Source organism: Geotrypetes seraphini, chromosome 3 (genome assembly GCF_902459505.1).
Source record: "Geotrypetes seraphini chromosome 3, aGeoSer1.1, whole genome shotgun sequence".
NCBI lineage: Eukaryota > Metazoa > Chordata > Amphibia > Gymnophiona > Dermophiidae > Geotrypetes > Geotrypetes seraphini.
In genome coordinates this window covers 221,151,852-221,172,276 of record NC_047086.1, presented here as the reverse complement: position 1 = coordinate 221,172,276, position 20,425 = coordinate 221,151,852, and the positions used below count along the sequence as shown (strand labels likewise).

At 44.4% G+C, this 20,425-nt stretch overlaps 1 protein-coding gene across 3 annotated transcripts in view; it reads left to right on the top strand.

Annotated features, from left to right (window-relative positions):
- Positions 1-20,425, top strand: part of CACNB3 (calcium voltage-gated channel auxiliary subunit beta 3) — a 144,985-nt gene that overhangs the window by 68,293 nt on the left and 56,267 nt on the right. For all 3 annotated transcript variants that reach the window (XM_033938798.1, XM_033938797.1, XM_033938796.1), the window contains exons 4-6: positions 5,593-5,708; positions 5,796-5,869; positions 20,217-20,236. In XM_033938798.1, the coding sequence (XP_033794689.1) occupies positions 5,593-5,708; positions 5,796-5,869; positions 20,217-20,236 (210 nt within the window). The remainder of the gene's footprint in view (positions 1-5,592; positions 5,709-5,795; positions 5,870-20,216; positions 20,237-20,425) is intronic.

Here is a 20,425-nt window from a genome sequence, read left to right as displayed (position 1 = left end):
GTGACATCAGAAGGAGAGCTTAGGTTGGCGTGAGCAGCAGGTAGGAGGTGTTGCTGGCTGCCAGTAAAGATTTGAAGAGGTGGGTAGGCACAGAGGAGGAGAGGTGGCAGTGCCCCTGCCAAAACGGCACCCAGGGCGGTCTACCCCACCTCGCTATCCCACTGCTAAGAGCATAAATGTTCACTTAAAATTTCACTGAACGCTATTGTGCACATTTGTAGTTTAAAAATTGAATAAAGAATTTAAACAATAAAATTTCACTGAACTCTTAAATGTAGGAGCATAAAAAGTAGGTGGCATCATGGGCAAATTTAGGGCAGGGAAAATAAGTTAGGAATATAGCACTTATTTTTAGCTCATAAATGAAGTTCATAAATCTAGGTAAATGAATGACCTTCCTAAATTTATGAGCATAACTGTTAAGCTCCTAAATTAAGATGAATTTTCAGCTGAAAAGTTATGTTCCTAAATTGGAATGAAAATAGGGCACACGTTTATGAGGTTAACTTAATTTCTGAATATTGGGCCCTGAGCGTGAGGTGGAGGCAGGAAGGGAGGGGATAGCAGCCATTCCGGTTTGCTTGGGAGGTTTTCTTTGCTTCTGATGTTCAAACACCTTCCAAAAATATGACATGTGCCACAAAACATACAAAGGTTCAGAAATAAGTCCCTCTTCCTTAACTGATAGGAGACAGAAAAGGAACCCCCGTCTAACCTAAGCTCCTGACACTGCCTTTAATGTTTTGTCTGAAACTGTCATATCACCATCACATGGCTAATTTTAGAACAGGTTGCATACATTTATTCAGAAAAGAGCGACGAGATTGATAAAAGGTATGGAAAACCTTTCTTATGCTGAAAGATTGGAGAAACTGGGGCTCTTTTCCCTGGAAAAGCGGAGGCTTAGAGGGGACATGATAGAGACTTACAAGATCATGAAAGGGCATAGAGAAAGTGGAGAGGGACAGATTCTTCAAACCTTCGAAGACTACAAGAATGAGAGGGCATTTGGATAAATTAAAAGGGGACAGATTCAGAATCATTGCTAGGAAGTTCTTCTTCCAGGTGGACACCTGGAATGTGCTTCCAGAGAGTGTGGTAGTCCAGAGTACGGTATTGGGTTTCAAGAAAGGATTAGATGTTTTCCTGAAGGAAAAGGGGATTGAAGGGTATAGATAGAGGATTAATATGCAGGTCCTGGACCTGATGGGCTGCCGCGTGAGCGGGCTGCTGGGCATGATGGACCTCTGGTCTGACCCAGCAGAGGCACTGCTTATGTTCTTATGACTTGCATCCCACAACTTAAACTCCACAGTTAAGTAGAGTCTGCACTGGGTCAGCTGATACTGCATGCCACCTGGTGGGTAATCAGCTTGATTCCTAAGCCTGGCTAACTTTTCCAGGCTGATGGGACTTGGAGGTGCTGTGAAGGGAGTCGGTCAGTGCTTTCCTGTGACATGTAACATTTCCAACTCAGAGCCGCACACATACTGGGCTCCAGAAAGGGCACCCGCCTATGTTCTTTTATTTATTTATTGAACCTATTTCTTGATTAATATAAAAGACTCTGAGTGAGTTGCAGCAGAATAAAATACAACCTAACCTGAAATGTCTGTAATCAACACCCCCACCCAGCAACACCTCTTAACTAATCTCACAAACCCCCCCCAAACATAACTTACCACATTCGGGAACTAACAAAGCCAAGAAAAATTAGACATTTAAATCATTATCTAGACCAGCGTGTTGCAAACCTTTTAAGCTGTGGCACACTAATCTCATTACGTCGATGTCCAGGCATGCATGGATGTCCCCCAGCTGTGGCTTTGAGCCTCATATTACTGCTGGTGGGGCCTAGGGGGTGTGCTGCAGAAGGAGAGGTGAGGAGAATAAGGAGAGGCGCAGGCACCGGATGACTGACTAGAAGACGTGCCCTCTCGCCGCAGTCTGCCGGCGCCTTTCCTCCTTGCCAGCATCTCTGGGCACACCTGGCATCCTCTGGGGCACCTTTGCAATACACTGCTAGACACACACACACACATACCCCCAGACACACACACACACACACACACCCAGACACACACACACACACACCCAGACATACACCCACACACCCAGACATACACACACACACATACCCCCAGACATACACACACACACACATACCCCCAGACATACACACACACACACACACGCACACACACACACACCCAGACATACACACACACGCACACACACACACACCCAGACATACACCCACACCCACACACCCAGACATACACACACACCCAGACATACACACACACACATACCCCCAGACATACACACACACACATACCCCCAGACATACACACACACACACACACCCAGATATACACACACACACACACACACACACCCAGACATACACACACACACACCCAGACACACACACACACACACCCACACACCCAGACATACACACACACACACCCAGACATTGAACATAACAGAAGACAAATTCTAGACATTAAGATAGCAATACGAGTAAAACCATAAAGTAGGTCTAGACCAGAGGTGGGCAACTCTGGTCCTTGAGGGACAGAATCCAGTGGGGTTTTCAGAATTTCCCCAATGAATATGCATGAGATCTATTTGCATGCACTGCTTTCAGTGCATATTCATTGGGGAAATCCTGAAAACCAGACTGTGTTCCGGCCCTCGAGGTCCAGAGTTGCCCACCCCTGGGCTAGACCTTGCTCCGTGAATAAACCATAATTGACTAAAATCAACTTCTTGTTATAGTCATAAAAATAGCCATACTGGGTCAGGCCAATGGTCCATCTAGCCCAGTATCCTGTTTCCATAGTGGCCAATCTAGAACACAAATACCTGACAGAAACCCAAATAGCAGCAGCATTCTATGCTATTGTTCACAGGGCATGCAGTGGCTTCTCGCATGTCTGAGTGGGTGCTGAAAAGTTCTCAGCCTAAACAACTCCCTAAATTCTGAGCGTTACGTTGCCACTATAGCTGAAAAGAGTGTTATTTTATTTTGCAAAGTGCCAGTTTGCAAAATCATATTGTTTTGACATTGTTTCAGATCATTGATTGAACCATGTCAATGAAAAGTGTGGAAGTTTCAAGTGTGGGAACTCTGAGCTGTCATGAAGTTCCTATTCCTGCAGAAGAAAACTCCAAAGGAAATCCAAGAATGTAAGATGCATACATTGAGTGACAAATCCCCATTGTACTCCACAGTGAAGAAGTGTTGTGCAAACTTTCAATGTGGATATTTTGAGACCTGATTGTAAAAAACCACTTAGATAACCTTGATAGGCAGTATATAAAATCCTAATAAACTTGAAACTTAAAACTTGACCAAAGATGTAGCAAAGTCTGGGACGCCTCAATTGGTGTAAACTTCTGAAATTGTTGACCATGTCCATGACCTCATTTTGACAGATCCTTGAATATTGGCTAAAACAATTGCTGAGACAATACAGATATCCAAAAAACATGTTGGGTGTATAATCCATGAGCAGTTGGGTATGCAGAAGCTGTTAGCCAACTGGGTACTCAAATGTTTGAATGCTGATGAGAAACAACGTTGAGTGGACACTTCCATTTTCAGCGAGCAGGTGTCAACCTTTTGGAACAACTATTTACTGTTGAAGAAACATGGTTACACCACTATGATCCTGAGGCAAAACAACTGTCATGCAATGGTGTCTCTCAGGTTCTCCAAGCCCAAGGAAATTCAAATCCCAAAAGTCAGCAGGAAAGGTCATGGCCATAGTGTTTTGGGATAACTGACAAACTTCCAAGGGGCCAAACAATTAATACTATTGTAACTTGTGTTGATTAAAGGAGGCATTGAAAGAAAAAAGGAGAGTGAAGATATGGAAAGGAGTTCTCTTTTTGTAAGACAATGCACCTGCTCACAAAGCTGGCAAAACGATGGATGTTTTGACACAGTTGGGGTTTCAGTGCATAGACCATCCACCCTACTCACCAGATCCTGAGCCATTTGACTATTTTCTGTTTGCAAACCTTATAAAAATTTTGAAAGGGTGACAATTTTTGCGTGATATAGAGGAGATTGCAGCAGTGGAGCAGTATTTCAGTGACAGATATCAGAGTGTTTTTTGGAAGGGTTACAGAAACTTTAGACACAATGTGCCAAGTGTGTTGAACTTAGGGGTGAATATGTGGAATAACTTGTAAGTTTCATGACTCCACATCATTCCCTTCTTGGTTGGGCTGAGAACCTTTCAGCACCCGCTCGTATCTCAATAACAGACTATAGACTTATCCTCCAGAAACTTGTCCTCTATGATTTACTGTCAATTTGGGGGGATTGTCCACAATTTCAGACCCCTGTTCCCGATTCCTCCTTTTTTGACAATCATCTATCACCAATTTTATAGTTGTAAAGGAAGGACCCGGCAGAGATACATAGCGTGGTTGGAGGGTTGGAGAGAGCCTCCTTATCACAGCATAGCACTTCCTAATGCTGACGCTGAAGGGAAGACGACAAACTGCGAAGGGAGGTTTGGGGGGGACCTGGGGGGGGGATTAGCAATAAAGATCATTTACTAGAGGGGGAAGGAAAAGATGGAGATAGGTGGACTGGAAGGGCAGAAAATAGAATTGTATATTAGCTGGACTGGAAGGGGGAGAGGGATGAATTGGGGTAGGGAGAGAGAGGTGAAGAAGTAGAGGAGTGATGAGAGAGGTAAAAATGGCTGGACTGAAAGGGTGAACGAGAGAGGCGAAGATTATAATTTTTATGGTGGAAAATTGCTCCACCCATTTGATCCCACCCCACCTGACTCCACCTCGGTATCCCAGATTTGCAAGATAAAAATCTGGTAACTTTATGTGAGGCCCAAATGTATGTAACAACGAATAAGGCTTCAGCTGCAACATTCAGGGGGTATCCTGAGTGACTAGGTCATATTATAGGCAAGCTTCTTCTAAAATAAGACTCATTGAGATTCTGCACAGATCTATCCCTCATAACAAAAGCAGTCTAGACTCAGCAAAAAAAACAAAACCAAATAACAGTTACCCACAATCTCCCTATGTAAAACAGCCTTAATTAATTTGTTACCCTGGCTGCAGAACTAGCACTATAATGGTTAGACTGGATGGGGGATTAAAATAGGGGAGCACCCATGGGTATTTGCAAATTAAGGCTCTTACACCATATCCCATTAAAGGATGAGTCCAACTAAACTGGAAGCCCAAAGAATCAGAAAGAAATTTCTGGGCCAAACGCCCCCAAAATTCAAAATTGATAGTTGATAGGCAGACTAGAAATTTTTAAAATAAATAAATAAATAAAATAACATCTGCATTGAAGTTAACACTGTATTGTTTGACTTTGAAATAAGACTATGGAGCGTTTTAGTTGTGATGTTTTTGAACACTGAGCTTCAGAATTGCCCAGATGCTGTGGGTACAAGTGAACAAATGTCCTCTGAGATATTTAAATACAGTTGTCAGACTGAGTTAATACTGTACAATTACTTTGTGTTAGAATTTATGCCTGCAGAAATTACAAAAGCTTCTACAGGGGCAAGCTCATATATATGTGTTGTCTTTCAGAAGTACAACAATGACTGGTGGATCGGGAGGCTAGTCAAGGAAGGGGGGGACATCGCCTTCATCCCAAGCCCCCAGCGGCTGGAGGCCATGCGTCTGAAGCAAGAGCAAAAGGCAAGGTGAGAGAAGTGACTTCATCATGATCTCAGCTTTGAAAGACAGGCAACGTTGGTCTGGTGCTTTGACTCTGCTTTTCTTATCCTCAGGAGGACCGGCGGGAACTCCTCCAGCCTAGGAGATATGGTCTCAGGAAACCGGCGATCGCCACCCCCCTCCATGGGTAATTTTAAGAACTAATCTGCAGCTACACAATGCAGTGCTCATGATTTATAGCTAGCTAAAACCCAGATAACATTTGTCATCAAAGTAATGTCTTTAGTTAAACAATACTTCAGTATGTACAGGGTTTCAAGTAAGATCCTAACAGAATCAAAAGCAGAAAAAGATCAGATTGTGAGGGTAGGGAGGATTAGGATTCTGGGAGATGGGGAGTGACATATCCCTTCCTTAGCTCCAGTTATTCTTCCCTCCACATCCCATATTCTTTTGCTCTCTCGACCTCCAGAACTTTGTTTCTCCATTTTAACATCCATCCCCTAGTACTGTCTCAAATACACACCTAACTCTGGTGCTAATTCCCTTCTCTTGCTCATCCCGACAGTGATCATTTCTACCTCTCACATATATACTTTGTGAGGTGATCCTTTCTAACCTTTCTCATCCAGGACTAGGATTAGACTCACAGGGACTTAGGGTAAAAATTAAGGAGCAGGCCTAGCCAGTGCTAGGTGCCCTGAAGTTCTGCTTCAAGACATTATCGAACTTCATCAAGGGGTCCTTATTGGTGCATGGTCCCCAGGCAATTGCTCTCCCCCACCAAAAAAAAATTGGCCTTGTCTAATTCCCCTCCAAGCCAGTGGTTCTCAACCAGTATATTGGGACATACAGATGTGTCCCTATGAGGTGGGAAGTGTGTCACAAAAATTTGGTATGGACAGCAAGCCTGTGCTTTTCTTAATAACTATCTGTGTCTGTAAGTTGGGGAGAGCAGAGATCTTGAGGCAGTTTTTTTAATTCCCCCTAAATGGGGCTAGATGCACTAAAAACGGTCGTTAAAACTGTGTGGATCGCTATGGGCCAATTTTTTGGCCGATTTCTAAACAGTGATCGATGTTCAAACAGATGCCCATGCAAATGAGTTTTACAAAGGACAGTCAATATCCCTTCCAATCACTCGCTTAGAAACTAGCTCTCAAACATGGGCAGAGCCAGTTTGGGGAAGCCCAAACAGCTAAGCGACTGGAAGCCCCAAAGCAGCCTCTAATCAGGGTCTCAGGCTCCTCCCCATACATCACATGGTTCACCAGGGAGAGGGGATGGCCTGTCATTTTCCACAGGCGAGGCTTGGAGCTGGAGGAAGGTGCTTCCTTTCAGCTCCCAACATCTGGCAAAGGTACGGGGGGGAGGGGGGTTGGAGAGTGGGTGGGGGTTCGGGGGAGCAACCGGTGGCAGGAGGGAGTGGGCATCCCTCCTGCCAATTTTCTCTCGGGAGATGGGGGGATTCCCGGTGCCACGTTCAGCGGGGATCGTTGGAGGTGGACCGTCATCGGTGGTGGGGGGACTTTTTTTGGGGGGGACAGATATTGTGCCATTGAAAAAAAATGCAAAAAACCTGGTTTTTCCGATAGCTAAATCCCTTTTTTTTTTTTTTGCATAGCCAAGCGATGTTGGTGCATCAGTCGCTGGGCTACTTTGCATGGGGTTTTAGCTAATTTGCATGGCTGGATCAGAAAATGGACGATCGAGGGAAACACATGGTGAGCCGTTTTGTGCATCAGATCAGTAAAAGTGATCATTGCTAAAGCTGTGAAAACAGGTTTAGCGACAATCGCTGACTTTAGTGCATCTAGCCCTTTGAGACTTTAGATTTTTATTTAATTTATGGAACAGGAAGCATTACAACACGGTTCACAAAAACACAGACCTTACTTCTGATCAACAATCATCATGCACTCTCATAAAAGGTCTTTAAGACATCATCCCTTGGTTGGGATCACTAAATTTGTATATAGACTCTTCCCTCTTTAAAAAATAAAGAGGTGCAACCCCCCCCCCACCCAGTACCCCAGTTGGCTACTGCTATGCTTTCTTTTTCAGTATTATCTCTCTTGAAAGTCTCATAGATAAATTGTACATTAAACTACATATATTTATGTATACATATTTACTGCTTTTCCTGCAAACTTTATTTTGCTGTAATGGGGATAAGGATCTGTGGGTTTGGATTCCATTCCATTAGTGCCTTTTATTCCGCCAATACCTTGCGGTTCTAAGCGGATTACAAAAGAGGTGATCTGAACATACCTAGTACAATTACAAGATAGTTAATTAGATGAAGCGTTAGGATCCGGGGATAGATTGAAAAGGTCAGTTAGATCATGTGCTAGATATGATGAACTTCCTGAATAACATGGTTTTTAGTTCTTTCCTGAAGGTTATATAGTCGGGTGTTGTGATCAGCAGGTTGGAGAGGTGGTGGTCTAGTTTTGCTGCTTGGGTGACCAGTAGGCCGTCGTACATTTTCTTACGTTGTATGCCTTTGATTGGGGGTGAGTAAAGGGTGCCTATGTTCTTCTAGGTCTGGATGTGTTGTTCCGGGTTAGGCAATCATTCAGGTAGGTTGGTCCATCGCCATTTAGGGCTTTGAATAGTGTGCAGTAGAATTTGGAAAGTATGCGTGCTTATACTGGGAGCCAGTGTGCATCTTGGTATGTGGCGGTAATGTGGTCATAATTTTTCAGCGAGTATATCAGTCTGAGAGCTGTATTTTGCACTGTTTGTAATTGTTTCACCATGATGGCGGGACTCGAAAAGGGGGCTTCTATCTCCAGGATGGGGCACAAATCCCGTAAAATTTGTCAGATGTGCCTGCAGTGGACCATTCTGGTTTTGCTGTATTCATCCCAGGTCCTAGCCCACTCCTCCAGGCTTCCAGCCCTCAATTCTCTGCTCCTTCTTTTGCCTCTCAAAACACCCATATCTTACTACTACTTATCATTTCTATAACGCTGCTAGAGGCACGCAGTGCTGTACAAACGGATGTTTAACTCCACCTTTGAGTTCTTAGGAGCACATATCTGGAACAGTCTACCTGCCTATCTACGACAACTCCCCACAAGTGCCTTTTCAGGAAAAGATTAAAGACATATCTCTTCCCCCAATAGACTCAACTCATCCCAGTCCTCTTCATCCCAAAGACTGCCACCCTAAAACTAACCCTAAAACTGTACTAGACTCGGCATCCTAAGAAAGAGGTAAATGTTAAACTCGCTTATCTCTAACACTATATCACAAATGTAACTCATTTTGTTGTAAGCCGCAATGATTCCTTGTTGAAAGTTACGGGATATAAGAAGTTGTATTGTATTGTATTAGTCCATTGGCCAATTTCCAGTTTCTTGATCTCACTGTATTTGTTGTCATTCAGAGGAACAGGAGCAGTTTCAGCTTTTTATTCTCTGCATAAACCTCTGGTGGGATTGTCAACAAACAAGTCTTGGGATCACTAGGAACCTTTACGTGCAGCAAATACTGAATTTGATCTCAAACCTGCATCCTGAACCCCTGTATTATCGTGCAGTCCTCTCTAGCAGAGTCCAACCCCTAGATTCTATAAATAACACCTAAAGTTAAGGGTGGAATTTTGTGCACGATCTTTATTACCATGCACACCAGAACACGGGAAGTCATCATGCCATTGTATCGAGCGATGGTGCGTCCACATCTGGAATACTGCGTTCAGTATTGGTCGCCGCACCTCAAGAAGGACATGGCGGTACTTGAGAGAGTCCAAAGGAGAGCAACGAAAATGGTAAAAGGGCTGGAACACTGCCCATACGCCGAGAGGTTGGATAGGCTGGGGCTCTTCTCTCTGGAAAAGAGGAGGCTCAGGGGAGATATGATAGAGACCTTCAAGATCATGAGGGGCATAGAGAGGGTGGATAGGGACAGATTCTTCAGACTGAAGGGGACAACAGGTACGAGGGGGCATTCGGAGAAACTGAAGGGAGATAGGTTCAAAACAAACGCAAGGAAGTTTTTTTTCACCCAGAGGGTCGTGGACACTTGGAATGCGCTACCGGAGGAAGTGATCAGGCAGAGTACGGTACAGGGATTCAAACAGGGATTGGACGGATTCCTGAAGGATAAAGGGATCATGGGATACTGAGGGAGGAGCTGGGATGTAACACAAGTATAGAAAGCTAACCAGGTAATGAGTATAGAAACCAAACCAGGTCGTGCATGTGCAAGACCGGAGGGTTAGGACTTCGATAGGAAGACAGGACTTAAATGAGAAACCAAGGTGGCAAGGGAGCCCCTTCTGGTGATACAGACAGGTCGTGACCTGTTGGGCCGCCGCGGGAGCGGACTGCTGGGCAGGATGGACCTGTGGTCTGACCCGGCAGAGGCACTGCTTATGTTCTTATGCATAATTTAATTGGTCATTTGGCACTCAATTGGCGGAATGGGACGATTCAGCCTGGTCAGTTCAGCATAGCCCTTTCAGCACAGGTTGTTTCATACCAGCACAGGGTCGGGTTGGTTGCTGTGACTATTAAAGCATTTAAGAGACACAGAATGAGCATTTTTGCTGTGATTTTTATTGCAATTAAATGCTTTCCAATGCACCAAAGCAACCTGTTAGTTGCTGTGATTGTTTTGCTCCTTTATGTGTTAATGATGGCTTTTGTGGGGAGGGTAAAGGTGATATAAATTTCAGCTGCCCCCCCCCCCAAAGTCATGACAGTCCGATCTCATTGGGATGACATAGACCTCAAGGATGATGTATCCATCAGCAGCATCACATTTGGTCCAGTTACCAGTTGTATAGGGGTAGGGGGGCAGAGCCCCCCCTCCCCAGTCATCAGATGTACTAGACTCAGCATCCTAAGAAAGAGGTAAATGGTGTAAATAGGCAAATGGTAGACTTAAAGGACCCCGCTGAAATGACTAATTGACCTTCAGAAGTGCTAATTTGAGCCAATTAATGGCTTACGAGGTATTCTATAAGCACAGAGTCTATCTTCTAAGGCAGTGTTCTTCAACCACCGGTCCATGGACCAGTGCCGGTCCACAAAAATTTCCTGCCGGTCCACAGGGCCAGCACGTACATCAGACCCAAAACACTGTTCTTTAACCACCGGTCCACGGTGCGATCGATGCGGCATTACCTTTGAGCCAGCTCCCTCTTCCTAACTGATTCAGTGCACAAAGCCACGGACAGTGGCTCCTACGGGCATCCTGCGCCTGAACCGGAAGCCTTCCCTCTGATGTTGCAACATCAGAGGGAAGGCTTCCAGATGAGGCACGGGACATGCAAGGTGCAATTAGTACTATTATGGGGGCAGGGTCTGAGGTGGAGATTGGGTAGAGATGGGCGAGATCTTACCCACGACTTGCCAGTGTTCTTCAACTGCCGGTCCACGGACTGATGCCGATCCACAGAATAATTCTTTTATTTCTGCCAGTCCATAGGTGTAAAAAGGTTGAAAAACACTGTTCTAAGGCATGCAACTCCAAAGTGGGCGTGGCCATAGGAAGGGCAGGGCTGCATATTAAGCATGATATTATAGAGTTCTTGCTTTTCTATGTGTAACTACCAGGACGCCAATTAACCATATTATTCAGCTAGATATTTTAAAAGGCTGCAGGATTAGAGAATATGGGATAATCTGAATGGGGAGGGGGGCATAAGTGAGAAGAGCATGAAGGTTAATGTGTGCCATTTCAAAAGGGAGATGTTTCTTGTTGGTTTTGGAGTGGTTGGGAAAATGGGACTATTTGGAATGGGGGACACTGTTTGTCAGAGTGGAAGAGAGAGAAGATGATAATGGGTTTAGTGATCTGGGAGGGAATGGGAATGATGGCCTTTAAAGTAGTGTCCTTAAATGTGGGAAGCATCAGTGGATCCATGAAAATATACGTATCTACCAGGAGTCAAAAGAGCAATCACCAGCACAACTCCTCCCCACCATACCTCCTGTCAAAATGTTTTTAAATTCTCTATAGAAGAAATAGAAGGAACAGAAACCCCATGTATTGAACAAAAGAAAAACAAGTTGGGAGTGGGATAGACCACGTCAACCTTGGGACAAACAATCAAGAAGGTGTTGATGCCCCTGTACAGGTCATTGGTAAGGCCCCACTTGGAGTATTGTGTTCAGTTTTGGAGACCGTATCTGGTGACGGACGTAAGAAGACTTGAAGCGGTCCAGAGGAGGGCGACGAAAATGATAGGACGTATAAGGGGAGACTAGAAGCCCTGAATATGTATACCCTAGAGCAGTGTTCTTCAACCTTTTTACACCTATGGACCGGCGGAAATAAAATAATTATTTTGTGGACCGGCAAACTAATAAGACTGAAATTTTTAAAAACCCCATTGCCGCCCCATCCCCGCGAGCTCGGTCCCGTTAACCATCTGATCCCATCCGCACAAGCCTCAAATAGTTATGATTTTATATTGAACATATTTTATTAAAGTATAAAAAGAAACAATATTCTGTACAATTGTCATTTTATAAATATAAATAATACAGGGCAAGGATCAACAAAGCCCCCGTCCCCTCCCCTTCACATATATCCCCTCTACTATCAAGAAAATTGAATAAGCCAAATTATTACAGAATGCTACACAAATATCATGCTAACAGAATACCACAGTCACACATGGCAGGAATGGTGTTAGGGGAGTGGAACTAGGGCAACTGCCTCCTGGTCAGAGAGAGCCCTAAGCCAGTGGAAGCTAAAGACGCACTGCCTGGGCTTTGCACTCCCCAGTTATGTCTAACATCAGCTCTAGCAGGATACATATTTTAAATCTGATATATTCTAATCACAAGATAGAAATAAAATTATTTTTTTCTACCTTTTGTCGTCTCTGGTTTCTGCTTTCATCTTCTTTTCACTCACTTCCATCCAGCGTCTGCCCTCTGTCTTCAATCCAGCATCTGCCTCTTCCATCCACTGTCTGCCCTCTACCCCTCCCCCTTCCATATGGTATCTGCGTTCTTTCTATGCCCCTCTCTCCTACACCAGATCTAGCATCTTTGTTCATCTTTCCTTATTTTTCATCTGATCCCCCTTCCCAGAATCAATCTCTTTCTACTTTGTCATTCCTCTGTCTCTCCCCTTTCCCTCATCTGATCTCTCCATTCCATCCTGACTCTTTCCCCTCCTCTAATCTCCCTGCCAGCTGTTTCCTTCCAATGTTCTCCTCCACTGTCCAGCAGTACCTTCTCCCTTTCTTCCTCCCCTTATCCAACAGTAATTCTCATCCCTTCCCCTTCTCCCCTGTCAGCAGTACCCCCTTTCCCTCCCTTGTCCAGGAGTACCCCTTCTCCCTTTCCTCCTCCTCTTATCCAACAGTAACTCTCATCCCTTCTCCCCTGTCAGCAGTAGCCCCTTCCCCTCTCTTGTCCAGGAGTACCCCTTCTCCCTTTCCTCCTCCTCTTATCCAACAGTAACTCTCGTCCCTTCCCTTTCCCTTCTCCCCTGTCAGCAGTAGCTCCTTCCCCTCCCTTGTCCAGGAGCACCCCTACTCCCTTCCCTCCTTCCCTCTCCAGCAAATGTTTCCTCTATGTAGGCTAGCGACAGCTCTGTGTGCTTTTAACTTCGGCACACAGCTGCCTCTAAGCAGTATTTTAGCCGCGGTTTCATGAGGCAGCCTCGGGGCCTTTGGTAGGCCGGCCCACTTCGATGATGCGATGTGGGCCGGCCTACCAAAGGCCCCGAGGCTGCCTCATGAAACCGCGGCTAAAATACTGCTTAGGGGCAGCTGTGTGCCGAAGTTAAAAGCACACAGAGCTGCCCCTGCTTGTCTGGGGGTGCGGAGACATACGCGGCAGGAGTAGGAGGTGGAAGGCAGGAGTGCCGGCATAGCGACGGCAACAGGAAGTTGCACGTCAGCTGACGCCGGCACTTTTTGCTGCGGTGGGGACCCGAATCATTTGCGGACCGGCAACATATTTTTGCGGACCGGCACTTGAAGAACTGTGCCCTAGAGGAAAGGAGGGACAGGGGAAATATGATTCAGACGTTCAAATACTTGAAGGATATTAACGTAGAACAAAATCTTTTCTAGAGAAAGGAAAATGGTAAAACCAGAGGACATAATTTGAGGTTGAGGGGTGGTAGATTCAAGAGTAATGTTAGAAAGTTCTACTTTACGGAGAGGCTGGTGGATGCCTGGAATGCGCTCCTGAGAGAGGTGGTGGAGAGGAAAACGGTAACTGAGTTCAAAGAAGCATGGGATGAACACAGAGGATCTAGAATCAGAAAATAATATTAAATATTGAACTAAGGCCAGTACTGGGCATACTTGCACGGTCTGTTTCTGTATATGGCCGTTAGGGGGAGGATGGGCTGGAGAGGGCTTCAGTGGCTGGGAGGGTTTAGATGGGATGGATAGGGCAGGATTAATTTGTCGAGGGCCCCTAGGCACACAAGTACACTGGGCCCCATGCCCCGCCCCACGCCACCATGTGCCCAGGCGGAAACAGGAAGCTGCATCAGAGGGAAGCTTTGGGCAAGCAGCACCGCTTGCAAAATTACCTGCGTTGCTTGCTTATCTTACTTTCCATCAAGGGGGGGGCCACGTTGCCCATGGGGGGGCCCGTGTTGTCGATCAGGGGGGGCCCGTGTTGCCGATCGATGCTGGAGGGGCCCATCGCCGTTTGGAAAAAACAATGTTGATGCTCTCCTTCATCGGGCCCCCCTGACCATTTCGGGCCCTAGGCACGTGCCTACTTGGCCTATTGGTTAATCCTGCCCTGGGGATGGAGTAGGTTTTAACGGAGATTTCGGCAGTTGGAACCCAAGCACAGTACTGGGTAGAGCTTTGGATTCTTGTCCAGAAATAGCTAAGAAGAAAAAATTTAAAAAATTTAAATTGAATCAGGTTGGGCAGACTGGATGGACCATTCGGGTCTTTATCTGCCGTCATCTACTATGTTACTATATTCTAATTTGCACAGAATTAGTACATATAAAACTATAATAAATAGTCCTCCCCTGACGCCCATATTTTTTCATTAGTGCTGGAAGTTTTAAGGTTCCTACAAATTTAAGCTGCTTCTTGGCATTCTGAGGTAGCGTTAGCAAAACACAGCTCGTGTCAAACCTGAGGTTACTTCACCAAGCTAAGTGCCTTTTGCTATTGGTTACATGTAAAAAAATATATGTAGATCCGGTTGGTTTTATTTTCCTTCAGCGAAATCGTGCCTCTTTAAGAAATTACTAGATAGGACTCTGGCGTTTCAAGTAGGAGTAATGAATTCATATTTGAATGCTCTTATTTCTCCAGCCCTCAATTATTATCAATTTTGGAAATATCTTAAAACCCTATTTAAACAATACAATATTTAGTCGATTTCAAAATGATCTTGATGAGTGGATTTCTTATTATTTTTATGGAACAATGTTTACAGTTTCTTATCTATTTTAGTATAAATAATTTGATTTGTGCATATTTTACTTTGAGTAAGTTAGGGTCGCATTTTGTTAGCCAGTATCTTTTATTGAATTGTGTTACTTTCTTTTATAAGACATTGTTATTTGCATCTGTATTTTTAATTACTTGTTGTAATTACTATTGTGCAAACCGCCAAGAACTGATGGTTTGGCGGTATATAAAAATAAACTATTATTATTATACTTGTGGAAAGTATTTCAAAGCATCTTTTGGCAATAGTATGTGCCATGATTAGACCACTATTTTGCACCACTGGTAGAAGTTTTTTTCTTTTTACTGCTTGGCGCCTTGTGAACTAGCACATGAAGTAATTATTACCTGATATAATTTCGATGCCATTCAAACAAATGTGATTTAGGATCTATGTTGTGTTGTTATTTTCAGTGAAGTTGTTTCTAATTCTCCCTGCATTTATTTGGATTTCCCCTTGTCTGGTTTTGGAATAAGCCTACATCCATCTTTGGCAATAACTTTTTTTTCCTTTTTATTAATAACTTTTAACATTTGTTCTTCTTCAATATTTTTACTTTCTTCTCACATCTATCTATTTTTCCATGTCTTTCCTTCCCATCTATCCTTGTGCACCATTTCCTCCTTACTCTGCCTTTCCTTTCCCCATCCATATGTACCATCTCCTTCCTCTTTTTTAAACAGCATTTCTTCCATCTCTCTTCCCTTCCCCATCTATCCCATGTATCATCTCCTTCCTCTCTCTCCAACCCTGTGCACCATATCCCCTATCTTTCTTCCATGGTCTGACATATCTGTCTTCCCCTTTCCCATTCCTATGGTCTGTCATCTTTCTTCTTTTCTTCCTGCAGTATGGCATCTCTTTCCCTTCCTCCTCCCTTAGACTGGAATCTCTCCTCCTTCCCTTCTCTGGTCTGGCATGTCTCTTCTTCCCTTCCCCTCCCCTGGTCTGACATCTTTCCCCTTCCTGTTGAGCATGGCTACACAAGCACACGCTTTAAGCAGAAGTTGCTAATTAAGCTGCTAACTTTTGCTCTATGTGTGCAAAAAGTACATGGAAAATAACACATGACGCAAATTTTATTAAAATAGATATTTTGTTTATTAATTGTCATAATGGACCTCAAAAGGTTATTTTTGCGTCATCTGGGAAATCTTTAACGACGCCAAAATGCTGGCCTTTCTGACAAAGATCTCAATCTAAGAATTCGTTGCTCCTCAATATGTACCTTTTGTCCTGCATGACATCATTACTTGTCAGCCAATCCATTAACAGAGGCTGTCCTTAAATTTGGACAAAGAACTTTCTTTACATGTTTTTCAAACTGAAAACAAAGTTTTTTAAGTCATATTTTGTTTACATTAATTTCTGAATATGCATAAACATATAGCCAAATCTAAACCTGCTTATCAGTTTCAAAAGAGCCTCCATTTTAAAGTGTTGAAAAGTTCATGTCCCTCCCTGTGAGCACAGAAAAGGAGGAGAAGGGGTTGTTCCCCCCTGCCGTGAAAAACTGTATTTCTGACTATTCCCAGATGTTGCCTCCCAGGCTCCCTTTAAGTTTCTTTTGTTTGCAAATATATAAAATATGTTTTTCAAAACCCACTCTCATGTTTAGTATACCTTCACACATCATTCATATATCATTCATTCATTCGTTCATTCGTTTGGGATCCCTTTCATCCACAACACAATATATTACATTCATATTTACACTCCATTTTCGGATACGTAATCTAATATGCTCTTCCTAACCGGCCTAAGCACATCTGTCAATTTTCCATGAAGCTCAAGGCGGGAAAAAACCTGAACAAAGACAGACAGAGAGAGACAAACAGAAACATGGAGGCAGTTTCATACCTCTAGAAATGTGTCCTGATTTCCCTTATGGTCTTGCTTCACCGCACAATTCACATAAATATGAAATTCCCATTTTCCTATGCTACACATCGATTTCCTGGTCTTTTGTTAATTATCCTGACTTTTTCAAAGTTTTAAATGTTTGCATGTATATAAGACCCTCTGATCAGAACTAGGGAGGTCTCTGTCATGCCCTGCTAACGCTTCTGCGTAGTATGCGCCAAACCAGGCCTCTTCACTGTGTTCTGGTATCTTTCTCCTCTTCTTTCCAGAGAGTAGCCACCCTGATGGTCTAGTTGCTTCTTCAAAGGCAGCTGCCACTGCTGGACCCACTTCTAATAATGTATTTTCAAAATTGTTGCTAAGACTTCATGCTGCAACCTTGTGATACTTCCATGAATCTCGCAAGATTGCCACATAAAGCCTCAGAAGCCATATTGAAAATACATCAGTGGTGGGTTCAACGGCAGAAGTGGGCAGGAAAGATTGGGGAATCATTCCTGCCCCCAAAGAGGCAGGTATACCACCAGGGTTCTTAAGGTAGGCCTGGGGAGAGCCAGCTGAGGATCAGGAGTGGCCAGCCTGCTTTTCTCCATTACCATGGGATTACTGCATTATTGGTCCCCATTCCTGCAGCAGTACTGCACAACGGTCTACCATTACTATAATAATTCTGGGTAATTTTCTGCCATTGTCCCTATTACTGCAGTAATTACAGTAGTAATGATTACCATGTCACTCTCTACTTCAAATAAGTCAGCTGTATAACTTGAGAACAGGAATCATTTGCTATCTTGAAGTACTGCAGTTTCATCTGGTCTTAAGTGTGTTGTGGTGATACCCAGTGCAAGTGTTAAGAAGTTTACATACGCTTTACTGTTTCCAATGTGAATGATATTTGATGGATTGCTGTTGTAAGATGAGAGGCTCTCAGCTCTTCTTTTTTTCAGTTTTGAACTCGTTCTAACTTGGTTTTCTTTCTGGATTCTGGATATATTCCCTGGTGAATGGCATGGAGTGTGGAATGGTATGGGTGGCTGGAGTCATAGGTGTCGGAACGGGGGGGGGAACCACAGGGGCCTCCCCCAAAATTGGCACTGGCACTACCCCTCCCCCTTCCCTGCCTCCCTCCCTCCCGCGGCTGAGCCTCATGGACTGTGGACCAGGATTGAGGCTGTTTTCCACGGCTTCCCCCTCAGCGTCCTCCGGATTCCCCCCCATTAAAGCTCATTACGGCAGTTAACCTAGCAGGCTGCCGTCAGTCTCTGCAGCACGTTCCCTCTGCTACAGTCCTGCCCCTGATGTCGGAGGAGGGGTGAGACCGCGGCAGAGGGAATGTGTTGGGGAGACTGATGGCAGCCTGCTAGGTTCACTCTGCAAGCTGCCATAATTAGCTTTAAACGTTTGCGGCAGCGGTCACAGCACGGGAAGCAGTGGAGGTAAAGCCCCACCCATTGCAAGGGTCCCGGCGGGATGAGGATTGCCAGAGACGCTGGATCTGGACACCGGGGGCGGGGATAGAAAAAGACTTTGAGGAGGGCCGGGAAAGCAGACTTGAATGGAAGACAGGCAGATGCTGGACTAGAGGGGTTAGAGAGAGGAAATACCCTGAACCAAGGAGAGAGATGCCAGGCTCTGGGGAGTGGGAAGACAAAGAGAATGAGAGAGACAGAAAGACCAGGATCAAAGGTGGGAGGACTCAAAATGTTAGCAGAAGGAAGATAGAGAGAGGGGGAAACCTGAAACAAAGGGGAGGCAGAAGAGAGGGGGCAAATGTTGGACTTGTATAGAGGGAAGAGAGAGAGACTGCAGAGAGGTGGAAAGATTCTGGACCCGGGAGGGAGGATGGAAGGAGAAAGAGAGAAGCAGAGAAAGACCTAGAAGAAAGGAGAACAAATGCTGGGGGAGAGGGGTTTGTAAGCAAAAGAAACAGAGAGAGAGAGAGAGAGGCTTGGAACAAAGTGGAAAGACAGGAGGCAGATGCTGGACTATGGGAGATGCAGACAAAAGAGACAGAGGGGGGAGAGACGCTGAGGAAGAACATTGAGATGCAAGATCATAACAGAGGAGGGAAGGAGAGAGAGGGAGACATGTTGCGGGCGGGGATGGGGGGGTGGAGGGGTTGTAAGCAGAAGAAAGACAGAAAGAGAGAGAGAGGTCTGGACCAAACGGGAAAGACAGGAGGCAGATGCTGGAGTATGGGAGGTGCAGACAGAAGGAGAGAAACCCTGAGGAAAAACAGAGAGATCAAGATCATAACAGAGGAGGGAGAGAGAGGGAGACATGTTGCCAATAGGGGTGGAGGAGAGAGGAAGAAAATTTGGACTCATGGAGGACAGAGTAAGAGATGTTGGTTGAGGAAAGGAATGAAGTCCGGAGGAGAGGAAGCATGCAGGAGGCAGAAAGAAAAAAATGTTGGATGCACAGTCAGAAGGAGATCCAACCAGAAACAAATTAAATCACCAGACAACAAAGGTAGGGGAAATTATTTTATTTTCAATTCAGTGATTGAATTGTGCCAATTTTGGGAATTTACATCTGCTGTCCATATTTTGTACTGTTAAGGAAGAAATGCATTTGTTTCTATTTCTCTGGGGTTGTACTGCATGCAGAGTCTTGAATTTTAGGGTTTGTTTATATATATTAGAACTTTTAGTTTGTGGTCCCGTATTTGTATAGGGGTTATCTGTGTTCTGATAGGAATGAATGTTGAGAAGCATACAGTGTGCTTTGTGTAGTTTAATTTTGTGGTTAACCATTATGTATTGTTAATATATATATATATATATATATGAAAAATGAATGGAAAAAATTATATTACAATTAGTACTATTATGGGGGTGGGGTCTGGGGCGGCGCTTGTGGGCCCCCACACACAAAAAAGCGCTCCGCTGCCTATGGCTGGAGTGGCTGATGGTGTGAATGAGGTTTTGGGGGTGGGGGTGGGGTGAAGTGTATTAGTTTGAGGTTTGCTTTACTGTAGTGGGGGTGAGGTGGGAGATAGTCCATGTTAAGGGATTGTTAGAAAGTATAAGAAAACAACTTTCTAACGTCTGCATCAACCTATCTTGCTGGGAGGGGGGGTTTGGAGGGGAAGAGGTGTAGGATAGCTTGGCTTGGACGATAGGGGGAGAAAATGAAAACTTATAGTAATCGTTGATCCTTCATGTATGATCTTGCTATTTGTGTTCTGTGGTTTGTTTTTGATGTTCAACAATAAAAAGGATTTACACTAAAAAGCTACATCTTATTTTCTCCCTAAAGCTAAACAGAAGCAAAAACAGGTGAGCTTTCCCCCCTCCCCCTAAGGCTACTTTTTGTATATTGATTTCAGTGAGTTTTGCTGTATATGTACTGAACATCACGCCATTCCTTTTCTCCAAAGCATTTGAAAAGAACAGATATTCTATAGATTCTTGTATCTTGCAACAGTTCTACAGAAAATATAAATTATCATGTAAAGGTCACACATA